This window comes from Papio anubis, chromosome 3 (assembly GCF_008728515.1).
Source record: "Papio anubis isolate 15944 chromosome 3, Panubis1.0, whole genome shotgun sequence".
NCBI lineage: Eukaryota > Metazoa > Chordata > Mammalia > Primates > Cercopithecidae > Papio > Papio anubis.
This window is the reverse complement of record NC_044978.1, coordinates 168,730,821-168,748,851: the sequence shown is the minus strand read 5'-3', so window position 1 is coordinate 168,748,851 and position 18,031 is coordinate 168,730,821. Positions and strand designations below refer to the sequence as shown.

The window sequence follows — 18,031 nt, the reverse complement described above, 5'->3', positions numbered from 1 at the left end:
CAAGTTTTAGTGTCTGATGGTACAGTAGGGTGACTACAGTTAGTAACAATATATTGTATTTTTCAAAATAGAAGCAAAGATGTGAAATGTTCTCAACACAAAAATAACTATTTGAGGTGATGGATATTCTAAATACCCTAATTTGTTATTATACATTTCATGCACGTATCAAAATATCACATGTATCCTGTAAATATGTATAAATATTATGCATCAATACAATAAATAAAAAATAAATAGTGGAATGAGAGTATTGGGATAAGATGGTAGTCAAAGAAAGGGATAGGTAATATTAGACTTGGGAGGTGATAAAGGTATAGGAATGTGGGAAAAGGTGGCTAGAGTAGAATAAAGGAAAAGAATGTTGGAAATGAAGAGATCAAGTAATGGAGAGGCTAGGGTGTTAGATGTATCAGCTACATAGAATTTGAAGTCAACATGAGCTATGATGGGAATAGTATTTGGGAGGAAGAAAGCAAAAAGCCTGGTAGAGACGATAATGTAGATGGAATACTTTAATGTCATGGCTTCAAAGAAGGTCATGGTTTTGAGCAAGCAGGGCAGATATAAAGATTTTGGAGGTTGCCTGCCAGTTACCTCCTTATGTTACACAAAGTAAGGAATTAAAAACAATCAGCAAGTGAGAAGGCTACAAAAGCATCCTTTATGAACACACAGGTTTCAATCAGAGCAATAAAGAAAGAGGAACACTCAGAGAAGAGACTGAGGGATTCTGTTGATGGAAGACCAGAAGTTCCAGAAGACAAAGTAGAAAGAATTTGGGTGATTGTAAAGGGGTAGGAGACTGGGTCAAATTAGGGAATTAAAAAGCCAAAGGGAGATGAGAATCTGGGTGATGATGGATGAACTGGTAGATTTCCTTTAATTCCTTCTACGGATGGACTCGCAAGTAAAAGGGAGATTTTTATCAGAAATGTAAAAAGTCTTCAATCCGGTTCTAATTTTAAGTGTGTTCTCAGAATTTGTTTACTATCTTACAGATACCTGGTAAGAAAAGGAGAAAAATCTTTTCATGAACACCTCTGAATGCAGCTTGTAATGGTATATCAGTTATTTTACGACACTTAAAATTCCCTGAGAGTTCCAAAAGGACAATCTATATAAGAGAAATTCGAAGTATGACCACAATGACATCACAAAGGAACACTTATATAAGAAATACTTAAGGCCTGAATGAATCATGTTAAATTTACATAGTCAATCAAGGATGTCTGCACTTAGAGAAAAGCAATCTAAAAGATTAACACTACCTGTTTTTAAGAAATCAATTACTTTATCATCAGTCATAACCCAACTGGTCAGTGAACCATACTAGTATTTATATCATGCTAGAGTACAAAACAAAACAACAGTTTGAAAGAAAAAGGGCCTGTGTTCCCAAAAGGTATGGGAAAAAAAAAGTTGTTAATATAAAACCTGGCTATCAATTAACTTAAGGGAAAAGAGTTCGTTCATAGAAGCTTTCAACTAACGGCATCAAATTCATCAAGAAGGTCTTCAGGAAAAAAACACAGAATTGTGGGTACGTGAATACTAAGCGTGTGTGGGTATTAAAGCAGGAAAAACATTACATTTTGATGAAGGATGACTTTGTTATACAGATAGCAGTAGGATTCGTTCAGCTACTACGTACATATTATCTGTCCAATTTAGTCAAGTCCAGCAGCCTTCAATTTAAAAATAAAAGATGAGACATCTTCCTGAATCATAAGCCAGTGACTTAAACATTTCAGGTGATTAAAGAATCTGTAGCTAAAGGTCAAAATAACTTAGTTTACATTTCATGAGAATACCTGTGGACAAGGCATTTTATAGTTATATGCCTACGTTTATCAACATTCCAAACAAACTGATACTCAAACTATACCCAGTAATACTTTAAGTACAAAGCAGAGAAAGGCAACTATATGTATGTACAAAATAATTTACTTCTTCAAAACAGAACAAATGAAATACTAATACTACTGAATATTTGGAGAAACTGAAAGATAGCTAGGTAGAGTTTATCTTAGTAGTCATTTATTCACCCAAGAAATATTAACTCAGGACCTAAGATGCAGGTACTGTCCTAGTTGCTGAGATTCTGCAATAAACAAAACAAAGTCCCTGTTACGGAGATTTCCATTCTACTCTAGCACTATACTTAATTTTAGTGTTAACCTCTAGAAGGAATTCAATTTTTAAACATTTCTAAAGTAAAGAATATACAAAATTAGTTAAAAGTTCATCTTTGTCCTAGAACATCCTTCTCTTTGCATTTGACTTATTCAACCCTAAAAGAGTATTTTTGACTAGCTTCTAAATACAATGAATTGCTTGAGCTGTATTTAAGCAATATGCTTCTTCCAGTCTTGAGAGGGTTTAATGCCAGTGGCATTCCTACAACCTATCTATTATTAAGCACTACAAGGGAATTAATCACTGAAATTGTTCAGAAGCCACATGAACAGAAAATAGAAACCTATGAGAAATATAGAATATTCCTCATAGTTCCTCTCTAGTCTGCTTAATTCAAATAAAGTAATTCTAATCCTAGTCTGCTAACTAGTGGAGAATGGGAAGTGTTTTCTATTTAGTACTTAAAAGAATCTAGGTGCTCCTCACACAGAACACTGTTCATTTTTTGAACTTCTTCTGGATGACTCAAATGTTCAGCACACAGTTAAAAATCATGGTATTTAACTTCTCTGAGCTTCACTGTTCCTACCTATTAAACAGTACCTACCTCTTAATATTGTTTTGGCATTAAATGAGATAGAGCATAAAAAAGGTTTAGTGCTCAATCACAACTGATGATATCAATCATCATCATTATCCCAGGTAGTGATATTCTCAATAGTAATAGCTTATATTTATCATTAGCACCATCTCAAAAAGCATAAGTTGGGAAAGATAATAAATTAGTTACCATAAGGATATTAAAAGAGTTCTTTATGTTTCAGCAAGATGATCAACATGCATATGTTCCTCAAACTAAGCAAAAGATTTAAAGTACCAGGAATACTAATGCCATCCATATCCAGAATCCCTAAAAATGACTGCATTTGGGATATTTTCAGGGAAAAAAAAATTTGCACTAAAAAGATGTTTTAACAACATGTTAAAATGCTACTCCAAAGACTCAGACGTATTTCCTGTCTTTAAAATAATATTTCTTGCCTTTCACTTCAAAGTAGAGTTAATAGTAGAACTCAAATGGCAAACTAAAAAAGGAGTTAAGACCATTTAAAAGATACTGTTATTATCTTCTAGCTCCATCTTGGTCAGACCATTTGGAAATCTCTAAAATGATTTTATTGAAAGCAAATTTAAAAAGCCCAAGTAAACAAGCAGAAAATCTTTTATGTTTAATTAAATTTAAAAAAGTGATGAATTACAAATAAAGAAATTAACAAAGGCCCAAAATAACGCAAAAACACTAAGAAGAATCTTTAATTTAAAAACTCTGCAATCTTTCAAAAGATGTTGAAGAAATCCAGAAATGGAGAGGTCACTAAATATCCAAGAACACTCACCCAACCATTGGTAGGAGACCTCTTGGAGACCCAGATGCTTGAATCAGCTGAAATAGTACCAAGTTTTTACTGATTACTCTTAATAGGGCAATGGAGCATAGGTTAACTCCATACTATCAAAAATTAAAGGCTATTATTATTGATAATTCTAGTTATTACCATTACAAATGACTCAAAGGAAAAAGAGACTGAGTAATGAGTTCCAAGGTAAATGAAACTTACTGTGTGCATGTGTGTAAATGTGTATATTTCTTCCAGTTCTCTTAGTGATACAAGTCTGATAACATAATTCTTCCTGTAAGTGAATACTAACAGAATAAAATTTTCTAAATTAATGTTATAAAATCCTTAAAGAAAGCATGTAAAATTATTGTTTTAAAGAGATGAGGTCTTGTTGCCCAGTCTGGCCTTGAACAACTAGGCTGAAGCAATTCTCCCACCTCAGCCCACCTATTAGCTGGGACTACAGTTATGTGCCACTGCACCTGGCTGTATAACATTTTTAACACTGTACTAAAAATTCTGAAAAAAAAATTGATTTTTAAAGATAATGCGAATTTCTCAACAGTAACACAAAGGAAAAGATTTTCAGTCTTTTGCTCTTAAAAATTATAGTTCTTAATTTTAGGCCTTTAAATTATATTAATGACTCTTTTAATAAGAGGATTTCCATATTTCAACATATAAAAGAACACTTAAGACTAAACAAAAGACTCTTGTGCCACAGGCAAGTACTATTTTAAACATTATTGATTTCAACATGAAAGTTATCAATTTAGTGGAAAAATATCTGGTGATATCTCATTCCAAAGAGGAGTAAAATAGGGTCAACAAGTAGATGACGACAATATGGTAATATTTTCTTAATCTCAAAGTTGAGAGAGAAGATAATCCCCCAACCTAAACATGCACCATAACTTACTCCAAATGTCCAGGTGGTAAAAATAAGACACTCTATTACTGTGGGAACAGCCAAGAACAAAACATGAAAGGTTCTACATTTCTCTAATTCTCCCAAGTAACTAAAATATAAAAACTACTTCTGCTTGATATATGTGTGTAAAGTAAGGGAACAAGTAAAACAAAAGCTCTTTGGTTTGAGTAGTTTGGAGAGACAAGAAATAAAAAAGAACACTGATTTTTTTTTAATGTCTACTAAGCAAATTCAAGTTACCAAATAAATATTGAAATAGTAAGTCAGCAAATACACTCCAACCAAACTGATAAGTGATTTAACTATTACATTATTAGGTATAGCTTTGCAATATAATATCATATAACTTATTGAACATCAAACAAATTTTGAAGTGTTCAAGACAGCAATACAATAAGAAAGACCAGAAGCATAAGGAAAAATTTTTAAAGGTGCCTATAGTAGATGAGGAAAATGTGTGATAAAGTCAGAGAGATATTTGAAAATAGAATGCTGAAGAGGAATGCCTAATACAAGACTAGTACTAGAATGATTGAGACTACTACTGTCCCTAAAAATATAAAAATTAAGAATAAAGAAAGAAATAATAAAGAGTGAAGTAGAGAGGTTGACATATAAAAAAACTTTGGTGTAAAAAAATTCAAACATTTTATATCTCTATTGGAAATTTTAAATGACAAAGCATACCAATATTACCTTTCTTTCGAAAGAGTGCATTTAGGTAATTTTCTGCTTGGCATTCAATCTTATCAGTGTTGGACTGGCCCTGAGATGACAGCTCCTCTGTTGGTGTTGACTGTGAAGAATCAAGAGATGGTATACAATCCTAAAAGTGTAAGAAAACAACAACATCCAGAATCATTTTTTAATTCAAACATGGAATTCCATTAAAAAAGACAAAAAATTAATGCTCTAAATGCTCGTTTGATCTACCCTTTAAATTGTATCAAATTAGAGAGAGGGAACACAAATTTCAGAATAAGAGTCAGGAAAAAAGAAATAGCTCTGATAGAGAGTCAAAATAACCTTATTCCTTAGCAAAACTATAGCCAAAAAAAAAAAAAAAAAAGAGCATATAAAACATACTGGTGAATAAATTCACTGTATTGGCATGCCAGTAATGTAATCCTATCAGAGAGTTTTAACAACAAAGCAGTTGTGTTTATCCACTAATCTGACCAGAATTGGTACAAGTTCTCAAGTTTTCATTTCTTCTCAGCCCTTCTCACAACGGTAGAAAAGAAATCAGGATTTCCCACCACACAAGAAGATGCTGGCTGCACAGTTTATGCCCTGTATACAGTAGACACTTACATATGTCATCATTTACACAGGAGATAATTATGATATCCAAAAGACTTCAAGAGCAAGTGAAAGGCTAAAAGTAGCACATTATTCCCCTACTATTAATTTCTAAGACATCAGATTGTAGGGTGGTCTCAGACCAAAGTAAGCCTTCAAGCTCATCCCTCTATACCTAAACACAAAATAGACCTGAACTAAACTTCATGAGTCAGGGAACAGTAAGAAAAAAATGTGAAATAAATAAGTAAAAAAAGAAGAGTTTTCTAGGATTTTCACCTGCAAGTTAAGCTAAATGTTAGATTTCTAACATAAGACTTTAAAATATTATTTTCATTTACCAAAATCAAATATTTAAACTTCCACTGTGAGTCACAAATTTTCAAAACAAATTGAGATTTAAAAAAAAAACTGTGTTACAATTGTGCATTAGTTTAAAGATAATTTCATAGCACTAAAACTTACACTGACTGCTTCTCTCTGTAGGTTACAAAATGAACATTTTTCATCCATAGACCAGTCAGTCAGCTCTTCTGGTTCACAGTCTTTAAAAGAGGGAAAAAATTCATTAAATATACTAACTTTATTAAAACAAATAAAATTACCACTCTCCACAGCAATGGCTCACATAATAATTTTTAAAAAACTAACAGTAAGGGGAGAAGAACTAACTTTAAAATTAAACTCATGACATCTAGAAATAAAAACAGAGAAGGCTGTAAGGAGAGTAATCTGCACTATTATGGGACAAAATAGCAAGAACAATGAGCTGGTTATAAATTAACAATTTTCCAACAATAGGGTTTTAAATGTCATCTAACTTTCTGAAAGAGTCAACTTATCATTGTGCTTTAATTTTATTTTTGCTATGAAAGAAATCAGAACAAAGGGGGAGATATCTGGAGGAAATAAACTTTGCACACCATGAAAGACAACATAAAATAGAGAAATAGAAGAAAGCACCAGAAAAGCCCACAGATTTCAGAAAATGGAATGATGCCCAAGAAAACAAGTAAAAGTCTATAGTTCAAAGTCAGAACGGTTTTTTATTATCTTGTTTAAAGGCTTTGTTACAAGAATTAAGAGTAAAAATCAGGTAAACAAGTAAGTGTATTATTTAATATAAAACATGAATTTTTTTTTCCCAGAAGAATACTCCTTACATTCCAACTGTTGTAATATATTAGAGAATTTCTGGAAAACAAAAATGGTTCCTACTGAATTTTATGAAGGCATAATAACATTGTCATCCTAAATATATTTGGCATAGACATGATTTTAAAACTTAACCCTTGCAGCAGAAACTCTCCCCAATTGCTATTCCCAAATAAATTCATATGCAGAATCTCAAACACAAAATCATTACCATCTAAGGGAGCTATACTGCAACTAATTTGAAAAACACTGGTCTATTGCCGCAATTTTCATACTTTTGAAATATATAATGAAGTTGAATACTTGTCTCTGCTAAAATGCACAGAAAATAAAGTTTTTCTTTTTTGGAATGATAATGAATAAATACTAGTTGGGATCAGTAGCTAGGACTCCCCCAAATCAACCCCGAAACATTGATCAGAAAAGATAATATGTTGGAATATAAAGAATATAGTAACAACTCCCTTTAACTGCTGCAGTAGTACACAAATATATTACTAATATCTACATAAACTTAGAGCAGCGAATGGGAACTAAGATGCAGTGTAGGGTAATGGAAAGATAACTAGATTTGAAGTTTCTGAAAATGTGGGGTGGAATCCCACTTACTAGTTTAAGCTTTTCAAGCCACAAAGTTGTTTTAATTACCTCATATGTGAATAAGGATCACATCACCTAACTTATGGATTAAATGAAAAACTGTAAAAATACTTCATAAACTATGAAGCACCATACAAAAACCAGTTATAAACAAGATAGAATTACCAGTCATTATTTTTAAATCCTATATCATTGTAGGTATATTTAATAAGGTCAGTTTACAGAAAGATTTTACTTAAATTTTCATTAAGAAAACTGGTCACTTTCTGTAAAATCTGACAAATCAAAAAGTTTCAACATTCTATATAATTAAAAACCCAGCTCCTATAGAACTGTAGCTATGTAGGCTTACGTAGGTTTCAAATTTTTACCCTCTCACTAGGACAGAATCACCATACAACATAAGAGGAACTTGGGACCTAACACTCATGTGAAAACGTTATTCCCCACTCACCGCCTGGAGTCCAGCTGAACCAGATCATCCATAAGCATGTAAAAGATTCTGGAGTTGTTTTGGAACTGCTGTGCCAAAAACATGATTCACATGCCAAGCATAACATAATTTTGATAGGTCAAGGAAATCTTACTGCCTTTTTTTTTAAAAAAAAATCAGTGTCTCATTAATTTTTGGAAAACAGCTTGTAGGCTTCAGGAAGGGGTATTTTTAAAAAACAGCTATAAGGTTTCATAAAGTTTCAGTGATAAACATCCTGGCTCAAGGGCCAACAATTTTAGATTAAGATAATTGCCAGTTTTAAGATAGTATCAAGGCATGCTGAGATTGTCACTTATTTTAGATATTTTAGGAATTCTTCAAGAAAATGTAAATTATAACAAATGCTTACACAGTCAAATAAATGGCAATCAATAATCAATTGAATATAAAGACCATTAAATTTTTCTGAGTTCAAAATGTACAGCTTTACTTACAAATATTTAATCACTCTTTCTATATTAACTTTTTATTTTAAGCCAGACAAATGATGTTTGGTGGGATAAATTTTTCTATATGTGAAAATAGCTTTTGAAAAATCAACTCTAGGCCAGATTTTCACTCTCCCCAGGTTATCTTTCATGTCATTAAAAACTAAATAAATGCTGAAATAAAACATTCATTTTAATATCTCAAACAATGAATAAGATACTCATCTCTAAAAGATGTTATTTCTCTTTTTGAAACTGTAATGCATAAACTCAAAAAAGGTTAAATTATATATCTCATAGAAATAGCTTCATTAGTAAAAGGTGATGTCATAATGAAAACTAATAGTTAATGAATGACAAAGATCAACCTTTCCACCATGGATATATACTCTTATAGTTAAAATCTGCCTTGAATCATTTTATCTAATCCAGATTTTGAAATAGGAGAACCCTAGTACTGAACTTTTTGTGGCTTTTCCACATACTCATGTAGCCTCAGTCAGGCAAGTTAATTTCTCTTGAGTTTTAGATTCTTTGTTTGAAAAAGAGAATAATTATTGCATGTTAAAGTTGTAGTAAAAATTAAAGCATGTGTAAAACACCTCAACAGATGTTATTTTTATTTTCTTCTAAATAACCTATTAATAAATAATTTTTGAGTGTTTTAATGCTTTTTGGTCCCTTTATCCATAGGCTGTAAATTTAGTGTTTCCAAAGACAAAGTTCAGTGAAAAATGAAAAAGAAGAATACTGAGCTAGATTTTTCATGAAGATCATGAAACACTGGTTATAATTGTGTTGGTCTGAGGGAAAGATACTGATCAGCAGGCGATACAACTAAAAACTAATTTTTCATTATGAAATTACGTATTAATTATATTGAAAAGTACAAAGGAGAAAAGTTATTCATAATCCCATCATCCATAGACAATGATTAACATTTTGCTATAGATTCTTCTAGTTTATATTTTATGCCACTTAAAAAACTAGGATCAGCTGGTTCATTGGGGAAAAAAGTCAGTAAAATTAATAAACCTCCAGCCAAGTCTGGCTAGCCAATCAAGAAAAAAAGAGAAAACACAAAGTTTTAATATTGGAAATGAAAGACTGGCCATCACATTGATCCTATGGACATTACAAGGATAATAAATGAGTATTATGAACAACATCATGCTTACAAACTTGACAACTTTAAATAAAATGGACCAATTCCTCAGACGACACAAACTACCAAATCTCACACAAGGTAAGATAGATAACCTCAACAGCCCTATATCTATTAAAGAAATTAATAATTAAAAACCTTCTGAAACAGAAACCACCAACCCAGATGATCTCCATACAATCTGTCTCTAACAACAGCAGCAAGGGAAATATTTCTTCACTTACTCTATGAATCCATCATTGTCCAAATATCAAACTCTGTCTGAATAGATACATCACCCAAGAAGATACGTAGTGGGAACTAAGCATATGAAAAGATGCTGAATATCATGTCATTAGGAAACTGCAAATTAAGGCAATGAAATACCACTATATACCTGTTAGAATGGTTAAAATCCAAAACACTGACATCAAATATTGGTGAGGATGTGGAGCAATAGGAACTTTCATTCATTGTGGGTGGGAATGCAAAATGGTACAGTTACCATTGAAGATACCCTTACAGTTTCTTACAAAACTAAACATAGTCTATCAATGTCGCTCCTAAATATTTATCCAAATGAGTTGAAACATTTTGTCCACAAAAAAATTTGCCTGTGAGTGTTTACAGAAGCCTTATTCCTAATAGGCAAATCTTGAAAGTGAGCAAGATGTGTTTCAATAGGTGAATGAATAAGCAAACTGTGGGTACATCTATACAAGGCAGTATTATTTAGCAATAAATAGACATGAAAAGTAATAGAGGACCCTTAAATGCACATTTCTAAGTGAAAGAAGCAAATCTTCAGAAGCTACATACTGTATGATTCCAACTATATGACATTCTAAAAAAGACAAAACTTTAGAGACCATAAGAATCTGATTAGCGTTTGCCACAGGTTTGGGGAAGTGGGAGGTATGACTAGCTAGAGTTTAGGAGACGTTTTTTGGCAGCAATATGCACTGTGTCTGATACTATAATGATGGATTAACAGCACTGTGCATTAGGCAAAACCCATAAAACTGCACAACACACAAAGAGTGACCCTAATGTAAACTGTGGAATTTTGTTAATAATAATGTATCAATTGGTTCAACAAAATGTGCTAATATACACGGACCTGAAGGCAGAGGAAAGAGAGTACATGGAAACTCTGTACTTTCTACTCAATTTTTTTCTGTAAATTTAAAATTGCTCTAAAATATTTTAGTTTAAAAAATTAAAATAATATTATACCTTTATGCTTATTTACCACAAATATTTCCCATACTCAAAGTAATTTTTGGTTAAGTATAGTTCATCAAAAAGATGCACTACAATTTATTTAGCCAAATCTTATTACTGAATATTTAGCCTGTTTCTCCAGTCTTTGTATTACAAGCATTATGATGACTATACTCAGGTAAGTCTTTACCTCAGATAAGTATGTATCAAATACCAGGTTGGTGGAAAGGTAATCGCAGTTTCTGCCTTTAGATTTATTTGCCATTTGCCATTACTTTTTTTTTTTTTTTGAGACGGAGTTCCACTCTGTCACCCAGGCTGGAGTGCAGTGGCACAACCTCGGCTCACTGCAACCTCCGCCCGCCTCCCAGGTTCAAACGATTCTCCTGCCTCAGCCTCCTGAGCAGCTGGGATTATAGGCATCCGCCATTACGCCTGGCTAATTTTTGTATTTTTAGTAGAGATGGGGTTTCACCATGTTGGCCAGGCTGGTCTCAAGCTCCTGACCTCAAGTGATCTGCCTGCCTTGGCCTCCCAAAATGCTGAGATTACAGGCGTGAGCCACTGCACCCAGCCATTTGCCATTACTTTTTATTGACATTACTTTCGAATGTTAAAAGTAATGGCAAAAATCACGATTACATTTGCACCAACTTAAACATACATATGTGATAAGGGCTAATATAATTTGTAACTAATAATAAAATAGCATTAAATTCTCTGGTTTTAATTATATAATATAAATAATCATCAATTCATATTAGAAAACTATCAACTTCTCAGTAAATACTAGGCCATGAGTTCCTATTAAGAAGAGATTTTACTTACGCATCTTTTATTCCTTACTGCTAATCACAGCATCTAACACAAAATAAGCACTGAAAATATTTCATCAAACAAATGTTATTAAAAAGTAGTTTTGTTGTCTCCATAGTGTTAACAGGTAAAAAAATGATATTAAGCCAAGCATATTAAATTTCAGTGTTACAAGTCAGGAGTCAGCAAACCTTTTCTATAAACAGCCAAATAGTAAATATTTTAGGTTTTGCAAGCCATACGGTCTCTTCACAACTACTTAATTCCATCATTATAGTATAAAAGCAGCCATAGTCACAGAATGAGTGAGACTATGTACAATAAAACTTCATTAATTGAAAAATTAAACTTGAACTTCATATAATTTTCATGAAATATTAACTTTTTTAACCATGTAAGAACCACTTTTAGTTCATAAGCCATTCAAAAACAATCAACAAGCTGGATTTAGCCCACATGCTGTAACTTGCAAATCTCTGATACAAATAATGCCTTTGGTATGTTGCCACACCTAGAGAAAAAACAGTAAGCATTTATCAGTTTCCACAGCCATAATGCATTGAGGTTCATGCGACATACATTCTATTCATATTTTTGTAAATAAACATAGCCAAGTATATAAAATCAGATGACCCCTTCCCCCAACCAGATGAAAGAAACTGGCCTACCAGTAAGACATAAAAGATTAAGGCAGGAAACGAGTAATTTTTGCTTAAACAGTCCTATGATGGCAGAAGTGCAGTTAGGGTAGATGGAGGAGCAAGACAGGCATAGAGTACTGGGAACTTTTCTAAAAGTACACAAATGTGTGAAGTTTGTGACTTCCTCGGAGACCTCACTCCAAAAAGAGAATAGTTATGCTTTCTTCATAAGGACAGTCACAAGACAGACTAAAGGAGATTTTGTTTCTAACAAATTAAAAATAAGCAGCACTCAAAAGTTTCTTTCAAAACCACTCAATCTGGAGGCGGTTGTGAATCAAATTCAAAAATTAAAATGTAAACCTCTCAAAACAAGAGCATGTAAGATAAGAAGTCTTTACCTTTAAAACGCTGTGCCAAAGTTGATGTTTAAGGTAGTAGGATGAACTTTAGAATATATTTTTCAAGAGAAAAGAGTAGGTTTGCAAACTAAAAGTGTATTTAACTTAAATGTATATAATATGTATTTAATTTTATAACTAAAAAGAACTTAGGATAATATACAAGAATATACAATTATCTTCAATTATCTTGAAGGATGGCTGAAGAAACATCAAGCATGAGTTAAATTCTTGATTCTTTAGATTTTTCCTTTGTTCATTCGTAAACTCAGTAGAAAAACTGGTTAAACTAAAATTAGCATTGTTTAAATATTTCAGACAAAAATATTTAATTCAGTGCAAAACTATGTTAAAATAAGAAATGATTAAAATTAAGAGATTTCAGAAAAAAAGCTCTCTTAAGCCAAAAGAATATTAAAACACTGGAATGGGTACATTTTGGAGTCTCCACCCTTAAAGTCATGTTGTGCATGGCTATCGTTCCATCTGACTGATAATATTTTGTTGGGCTATCTTTCATATGTACTTTCAGCTTTGTGATTCAAAACTGAATTACCCTGCTCGACATTAATAAAGATGAGCAGTAAACTTCTAACTACTCCCACCATCACCACTATCACTTCCTTAACTTAAAACATGTATTTATACAAAAAAGAGAAGGATCCTTAGTGATACTTTGTGTCTCAGTAGAATGGAAAGTACCATAGTATGGTGGAAGGTAACGACAGCACATAAAACTGACCAGATACAAGATCCAGAAATTGCTCATTCAAAAAACAAAGCAGAAAATCTACACCAACACTACTCATTTTGTAAATGAATTGTACTCCAAAATTTCAGATATATCTACAAAAATGTTCTCCCCTTGTGCTCTACATTTCCAAACAAGCTATAAAACAGCTAACCTGTTTATGTGGTATTGCAATTACATCACAGATCAAAAAGCTTCCAAGAGTATCTCAGCTGCAGCCTTTGGAAGAGGAGGCTATAATAAACAACGAACAGTATAATGTAAAATATAAAACTCTGAATACACAAGGTAGTATTTCCTGGAGTGGCAATCTGAGTTCCAGGCTGCCTGTATCATGAGCAATAGAACATAACAGCTGCAAACCTGTAACCTACATTGCCCAACAGCAGCCAGGAGCCCGAGGGCTTCAATGGGCAATAAAGACACTTTTGAGCACTGACTAGTTGCTAGGAATACAAGGTTTAATGCCTTGTCTTCAAGGTCTGAGAACCTCAAAGGCCTTAAAGCTGTTGCAGTACATTTAAGATAATCCACAAGTTCTTTGAAAACCTCATGGGAAAGACTGAAAACATGCTATGTTCCTATATTCTTGGAAGATCTCATTCCCATTCCAAGGACAGTTTAAGAAAACACAGGTTATATGTGAAAGAAAGTGTTTACACATATGAGAACCCAAATAAAATTCTATTTCCTTTATGGTTCTGTAAATTAAAATATCGGATAAAGTTCATCTGATATTCCACACTAGCATTACACATATAATATGATCAAAATCACTGAAAAAACTAATTGTTGGTAAAAATAGATAACGATCTTAGTTTAGTCAGCCATAGACCTCCCTTTCCAATACTGGTAAGAGTTTCAGTAAGAAAAATGCAAAGTGTGCTTTTTAAGAGTTTCATAATTTTCACATTTTAAAAATTATATAATACATTTTTGATTTTGGAAAAAGCCACATATATAAAAGGAAACCAAAACTATGCATAATCCATACTTCAAATATAACCACGACAAACATGTTGGTGTCTTTTCTTTCTAGTCCATTTACAATGAAAACATACATACTTTCTTTTTCAGTTTTTGTTTTGTTTACAAAAATAGAATGAGTCAATATACATTATATATATACTGCACTTGCTTTTCTTGAGTCTAACAATTCTTCCACATCATTAATAAACTCAACAAAACTGTTAATACCTGCATGTATCCCAATTATAAATATAAAATATTAAATAGCCCCTTTTTAAATACGTAATAGAAAAAAAAAACTGGAAACAACTTTAAATGAACTATAATGAGCAGCCTTATATAGAATACATCTTTTGCGTACTTATCTGATTATTTTCTTGTGATACCTAAAAATACAGTGTAGTTATGTTTTTTTTTAAGCTTTGAATATTTATTGATAAAACTTTTTCAGAATGGGTGTACTAGTAATACACAGGAGCTCAAAATTGCATATACACAAAAAATCCTTTTTCCCAACCATACTTTAAAAGCATTAGATTTTATCATTAAAAATAAATTACTTTCAATCTGATAGTAAACTTGCTCTTCGGCCTAAATTGTATAAAATATGATGGTAATTATACAAAAAAATTTACAAGCAGGATGTAACACTTTGGAAACACAATCTAATCCTAAAATAATAAATTGTACTTAATATTTAAAATTTATATTAAGAAATTAAGAAAATCTTGTAAGTTACTGCTTAGTAATATCCCTTGGATATGATAGTTAGAAAGAAAATCAAAGCAGGTCATGCCTAGTAAGAAATGTATTCACATTAAGTTAAAAAAATTTTTAATTGATTAAATATTAGCATCATTACTACAATATCACTACCAAGGACACTTCTCCTTTGAACAATAGCAACAAAGGCTCTACTTATTTTTGAAAACTATGCCAGTGAAGAGCCAAGTTTATAAATATGTTGACCTTACAGGTTTAAGTGACTAGAAAAAAATTAATCTCCTGACTTCTATTCAATATTTTCTTTTTTTTTTTTTTTGAGACGGAGTCTCACTCTGTCACCCAGGCTGGAATGCAGTGGCCGGATCTCAGCTCACTGCAAGCTCCGCCTCCCGGGTTTACGCCATTCTCCTGCCTCAGCCTCCTGAGTAGCTGGGACTACAGGCGCCCACCACCACGCCCAGCTAGTTTTTTTGTATGTTTTTAGTAGAGACGGGGTTTCACCGTGTTAGCCAGGATGGTCTCCATCTCCTGACCTGGTGATCCGCCTGTCTCGGCCTCCCAAAGTGCTCGGATTACAGGCTTGAGCCACCGCGCCGGGCCCTACTCAATATTTTCTATAAATTCCTCATTTAAAAAATGTTTTACAACTCTAGCTCTTCAGATATTAGAAAGAGATGTCCTAACAAAAACAAATAAAAGGAAGTCAATGTATATTAGTTCACTTAGCCATTGTTTCTTCCTTCCCAATATTCACAAGTGTTTCACTAAGAAAAATATTAAAAGAACAAACAAAAGTGAAAATTTGGGTGATAGCTTTTTAGAAGGCAATTATTCAATTGAACATTTACTTAAATTGAATCAAATAATTCAATTAAAGTTTAATAATTTGATTAAGCAATTACCTAACTCAATTAATTTAATTAACTTTTTAAAAAATCTTATTTAAGAATAAGTTAGGGCATGGAATTTATAAAACAACAAAAATTACATCACTGACCCCCAAACAAGCTTTATTTTCTATTTTGATTTAGTATACAAAATTTTTAAAAAATATGATATGTAATAAAAAATCTGGATTACTTTATTAATTTTAAAATATTTTCTAATTAAATAGGATCATAAATTCATGTTTAATATAAAGTTAGTATAGAACAATTTTTCATTTTTAAAATAGAATAGGAAATGACAATTTTTAAATAAAATTTCAAAAATTACCTTCAAATAAACTGAGGTCTCTTCGTAGCCGTGGTCCATAAAGCCCTTCTAAAATACTCTCAAAACCTGTGTTTTTAAAGAGAGAAAAGTATATTAACTACTAGAAAAGTTATGTTTTACAATTTAAAGTCATAAACTCTGTATCAATCAGCAAATTAATTTAACATATCAGAAGTATTTTTCCTCTAGCTGCATTAAGCTGAACTAGGCAATATACAATATAACAGTCACACAATGACTACCAGAAATTACATGACTGTAAAGAAATTAAAATATCAAAATGCAAATATTCACTACTAAAACAACTAAACAACTTTATCATTTAGAAATATTCCTGGGTAAAATATTATGGGCAGATTTTGTATGTAATAATCTTGTAGAGAGGGGAAGAATAATTAGAAGACCATGTATTATAATTGTTTACATTTGTGTTAAAAAAGTAAATACAAAAAAATAGCATCTTTAACATCAATTACAAGAATGAGTATATGAGTGTCAATAGGGAGAAATCTTTCTGTTAAATATATGATGTATACAATTTAAACCTACTTGTAAAAATGAAAACACAACAATTTGGTCATTGCTATAGATTGCCCTAAATTTTAGGTAAAAAAAATTACTGAAAATCTTGTCAAGTTAACAAAACCCTAATTTATTAATTTCTCAAAAATACACTTTCTGGACATACTAGTTTTAAGATTTTACAATTTTTGACTTTGAAGTAACATATTTAATTTTAAGCAACAATCAACGACAGACATCCAAAGAAAAAAAAATACAATCCTGATGGCAAAATAATTGAGAAGCTAAGAAAAGGAACTAATGTAAGCCATGTGTGGATTTGGGAGGAAAAAACTAAACACAGCATGACAGACCCTATAAATCAAAGAAAAAGTAGATTTTCTCAGTGGTATTCCTAAATTATAAAACATTATTAATACTTCTACAGAAATATTTTATAAGTTATAAGATGCTTTTGAAAAACATTAACATCTCCAAAATCAAGACTCATCTTAAAATCTACTGTCATAGTAAAAAACTAGCTACAGGTTTTCATTTAATAAAACATGAACTACTGATGCATCCTACAACTAATAATATCTCAGATTTCACAAAGTAAGGTAGCTATCATGATACTTGGTAAATATGTAATGAAATAAAATCTTTTGTGAAATGACAGTACTAGTTCCCATGAGCAGAAATTTCCTGGTAAAAAAGTGAATGAACTACCTACTGCCTGAGCAAGCTATCACACCGGGTAGAGACTCAGACAGATTAAGCCCAAATCCTTCTATAGAAGGGTTATTCTATTTTATAGTAGAAGATACTCTATTTTTCTGTCATCAACTTGCTTCAAAAATATTACTGCACTTGTGAGCATCTGTTGCTGATAACACAGTTCCTAAGACTGATCAAAAGTGTATTAGTTGGTCTCATTATAGTCTTCATGCCACTAACTCTCTTCTGCATTTTATGTCTCTTTGGCTTTCTTTACTGCATTTTAGTTAATTTCTTCTACTATAAATTCCACTTCATGAAATTCTTATGGTTCAAACTGCTGACAAATACATCTTTTTGTTTAAAAAAAGTCAACTTTATTGAGGTATAATTTTCATATAATACAAGGTATCCATTTTAAAAATAAAGTTCAGTAACTTTTTGAAAATCCATACTTTCATTTTGCCAAGAACAC

The 18,031-nt window shown here is 31.9% G+C and overlaps 1 protein-coding gene across 15 annotated transcripts in view; it reads right to left on the bottom strand.

Moving 5' to 3' along the window:
- Positions 1 to 18,031, bottom strand: part of LCORL (ligand dependent nuclear receptor corepressor like) — a 180,658-nt gene that overhangs the window by 112,514 nt on the left and 50,113 nt on the right. For 7 of the 15 annotated variants that reach the window (XM_017958610.3, XM_003898532.3, XM_031664702.1 and 4 more), the window contains exons 2-4: positions 16,339 to 16,404; positions 6,238 to 6,317; positions 5,167 to 5,296 (exon numbers count right to left, since the gene is read on the bottom strand). In XM_017958610.3, coding sequence (XP_017814099.1) covers positions 5,167 to 5,296; positions 6,238 to 6,317; positions 16,339 to 16,404 — 276 coding nt within the window. Of the gene's footprint in view, positions 1 to 3,536; positions 3,584 to 3,758; positions 3,845 to 5,166; positions 5,297 to 6,237; positions 6,318 to 16,338; positions 16,405 to 18,031 lie in introns of those variants that run through there. The other 8 variants (XM_031664693.1, XM_031664700.1, XM_031664695.1 and 5 more) reach the window with 6 other exon arrangements.